The sequence below is a fragment of the Geospiza fortis genome, unplaced genomic scaffold, assembly GCF_000277835.1.
Source record: "Geospiza fortis unplaced genomic scaffold, GeoFor_1.0 scaffold1004, whole genome shotgun sequence".
NCBI classification, from domain to species: Eukaryota; Metazoa; Chordata; class Aves; order Passeriformes; family Thraupidae; genus Geospiza; species Geospiza fortis.
The window spans coordinates 138,161-141,769 of record NW_005054693.1 but is presented as its reverse complement, the minus strand read 5'-3'; the positions used below and the strand labels follow the sequence as shown (position 1 = coordinate 141,769).

General features: G+C 46.7%; 1 protein-coding gene across 1 annotated transcript in view; it reads left to right on the top strand.

The window, feature by feature from the left end:
* DYSF (dysferlin) overlaps positions 1 to 3,609 on the top strand; it is an 81,886-nt gene that overhangs the window by 53,889 nt on the left and 24,388 nt on the right. Inside the window, exons 40-42 of the mRNA XM_031065169.1 lie at positions 1,057 to 1,155; positions 1,723 to 1,851; positions 2,548 to 2,703. Coding sequence (XP_030921029.1) covers positions 1,057 to 1,155; positions 1,723 to 1,851; positions 2,548 to 2,703 — 384 coding nt within the window. The remainder of the gene's footprint in view (positions 1 to 1,056; positions 1,156 to 1,722; positions 1,852 to 2,547; positions 2,704 to 3,609) is intronic.

The window sequence follows — 3,609 nt, the reverse complement described above, 5'->3', positions numbered from 1 at the left end:
TCTTTCCCTTGGGGCTGCAGAGGATCCCGTGGGTAAGTCCTGGGATGAATCCAAGCGTTTTCCTTTTATCCCAATACCTGTGGAATGTCAGGATGTCCAAATGGAGCCCTTGAAACAATAAAATGGGAAGTGGCGAAGGGAAAATTGGGATTTTTCCCCCCCCACAAATAAAAGGTGGCAGAAGCCTCTGAGTGAATGTCCAGAATATTCCAATTAAATCCAATGTCTATCCATTAAATCCCATGCTGTTAGCTTCAAATATAAATCCAATAAAGCTCCATTTGGAATTCTCTGTGAGGTCACCGAGCTGGAATTCTGCTAAAGGAGACACCAGGATTTTCCAGGAATTTTCCACGGATTGGTGGCAAAGCGATCTCAGAAATGGGATTCCTGTAAAATCCGTGGAATATTGAGACCACGCGGTCCGTTTTTCCTCCTGGAATGGTTTGCACTGGGAATGAGGCAGTGGGAGTTGGTGAGAGCTGAGGTTTTGTGGGATTTTCCCAGTTTTTTTCATCCAAGGGTTGCGTCGTTCCGGAGACCTGAGCACCGCTGGGTTTTAATGGAAAGATGGGAATTGTATGGATTTGTTCATTTATCTGCAGGTTTTGTTGGGATGGGGAGGTTGGGAGGTGCTGGGATACAACCAGGAAGTCAATCCCTGTCTCCAAAATCCCAAAAATTTCCAGGGAAAGCCTAAAATTGGGGCATTTCAAGCTGTTAACACTGGAATTAAATTGGTTTATTCCCTGCATGGAAATCCTGGGAAAACCACCCTCGGAGTGGCCAAAAATTCCCTAAAAATGCTCCAAATTCTTGGAATATTCTTCTTAGATCTCTACCTCATTTCCTGATGAGGAATAATCATCTTGGGAATATCCACAGTGGCTGTAACACCCAGATTTGGGCTGGGAGCATCCCAAAAAAACCCTGGAAATCAGGGATGGAGCTGATGCAGGGTTCACTTCCCAAATCGGGGAGCTGCTGCTGTTTTCCGGGGATTTTTTTTTTTTTTTTTGGGTGGAAAATGAGCAACTTTGGGATCTCTGGCTGCAGGAGGAGGAATTCATCGACTGGTGGAGCAAATTTTACGCTTCCACGGGAGAGAGGGAAAAATGTGGATATTACTTGGAAAAGGGATTTGACACCTTGAAGGTGAGTGACTTCTGTTGGGTGTGGATCCTTGGAATTCCACTCTCCATGATTTCTTTGGGAGTTTTGGCTTTTTTTCCCATCCGGGTTCAAAAAAACCGAAACATTTTCCTCAGGTGTGGAAAATTCCGTTTCCTTTGGAAAACTTTTGGGAAACATCCAGAAATTTTCCCTTGGGAAGTGGCGGAGGGGGTGGGGAACTGCCACCCTGGGAAAGGTTTGGGAATGAGGAAAATCAGGGATTTCTCAGGGAAGAGGGAGATTAAGGCACAAGAAATGCTTAATTTAACACAAACTCCCAAATAGGGAAGGTTTTCCTTGGTTTTAAGGAAAATATTCCCAGCTGGAAGATCTCTATCCATGAAAAACCCACCAGGAGACCTTGGCTTTGTCTGGGTCCGTGGGATGGGCTGGAATTTATTGTGGGATTCCCAAATTCTCCTCTTCTCACTGCCCCAGGGGGAAATAAGGGTGAAAATTCCCAGAAATTTTTTCCCATGGGATGAATTTTCCCAGGACTGAGGAATTTGGTTGGAATTTTTTTCCCGCGATCCATCTTTTCCTCCTCAGGTCTATGAGACGGAGCTGGAAAACGTTGAGGAATTTGAGCATCTCTCCGACTTCTGCCACACCTTCAAACTGTTCCGGGGGAGATCCCAGGATTCCAGCGACGACCCCTCGGTGGTGGGGGAGTTCAAGGTGGGATGGGCCCTCTCCCCACGGATCGTGCCCCTGGGGGTGGGAATTGTGGGATCTTTAAAGTCCTTTTCAGCCCAAATCCTTCCTTGAGCCCGGGAATTGTGGGAGCTGTGGAATCCTCATCCATGGAAGTGGCCAGGGCTGCTTGGAAGGGGCTTGGAGCAGCCTGGGACAGTGGGAGGTGTCCCTGCCTGTGGATGGGGTGGGAATGGGATGGGATTTAAGGTTCCTTCCAACCCAGCCCATTCCAGGATTCTGGAGCCGCTCTGCTCTAGAGCCAGGCTGGCAGAGCTGGGAATGTTCCTCTGGAGAAGGGAAAATTCCAGGGAATGCTCAGAGTGCCTGGAGGGGCTCCAGGAGAGCTGGAGAGGGACTGGGGACAAGGCCTGCAGGGACAGGAGCCAGGGAATGGCTCCCACTGGGAAAGGGGAGATTGGGCTGGCATCTTGGCAAGGAATTCCTGGCTGGGCTGGAATTCCCAGATTTGCTGGGGCTGCCCCTGGATCCCTGGCAGTGCCCAAGACCAGGCTGGGATGGACTCGGATCCGCCCAGGATCAGGGAATGTGTCCCTGCCCATGGAATGGGATGAGCCTTCAGCTCCCTTCCCACCCAAAGTATTCCATGATTCATTCCGGTCATTCCAAGCCTGCTCCCATCTCCACCTGTTCTTCCCTGAATTCCCGTGTCCTTCCCAGGGTTCCTTCAGGATTTACCCTCTTCCCGACGATCCGCGCGTTCCGGTGCCTCCCCGGCAATTCCAGCAGCTCCCGGCCAGGGGACTCCAGGAATGTCTGGTCCGGGTTTACATCATCCGCGCCTTCGACCTCCAGCCCAAGGATTCCAATGGGAAGGTATCCTGGTGGGAAAGCTCCTGTAGTGGATTCTTGGAACAGCTCAGCCCTTATTGGTCAAAATTTGGTCAAAATTGGGTCAAAATTGGTCAAAATTTACAAATTTGCCCTAAAATTTAGGAATTTGTTCTTGTTTTTTGTCCCCCTTGGAATATCTGGGAAGTCTGGGAGGCAACTCTTCCTTTGTCCGCTGGGATTTTTCAGGATTATTTCCATGAGTTTTCGGTTTGGTTTTATTTTGTTTAGTTTTTATTATTTTTTTTTTTTTATGTTTTGATGCTGAAGGGAATAAAATCCCGTTTTCCAGAAATTCCTTCTTGCGAAGGTTTGCTGGTCTGGAAGGGAAATTCTGGGAAAATGGGAATTGTGTAGGTCCAAAACTCCCCAAAACTCGGGGAAGGGAAAAAAAATCCTTTTTAATTATCTCGATTCCACTGGAAAAGAGGGGAAATTTAAGGAATACTGTGGGAAATATATGAGGAAATATCTAAGAAAAATAGATGGGAAAATAGTAAATACACATGGAAAATTTATGGAAAAGTAATGAATAGACATGAAAATATATGGAAAAACATGTGGAAAAAAGTATATGGAATATGGGAAATATACATGGAATATATGGAAAAATAGGCACAGAAATTCCAACCACTTTTGAATTTTCCCATTTTTTTAAATGGATTTGGGATGGAAGTGTCTAATTCCTAAGAAATCCCCCATGAGTAATTCCCGAGGATTAAAAAGAACGGGAAAAAAAATGGGAGTTTTTCCATTTAAAACCCCAAACCAACCCAAATCTGGTCCCAAATTTCCCCTGGGATGGGAATTTTACAGAGGCTCATCCCAGCCCAAGGAATACCTGGGTGCTCATTCCTGTTTCCCATCCATTCCTTGAAAAGCAATTCAGCA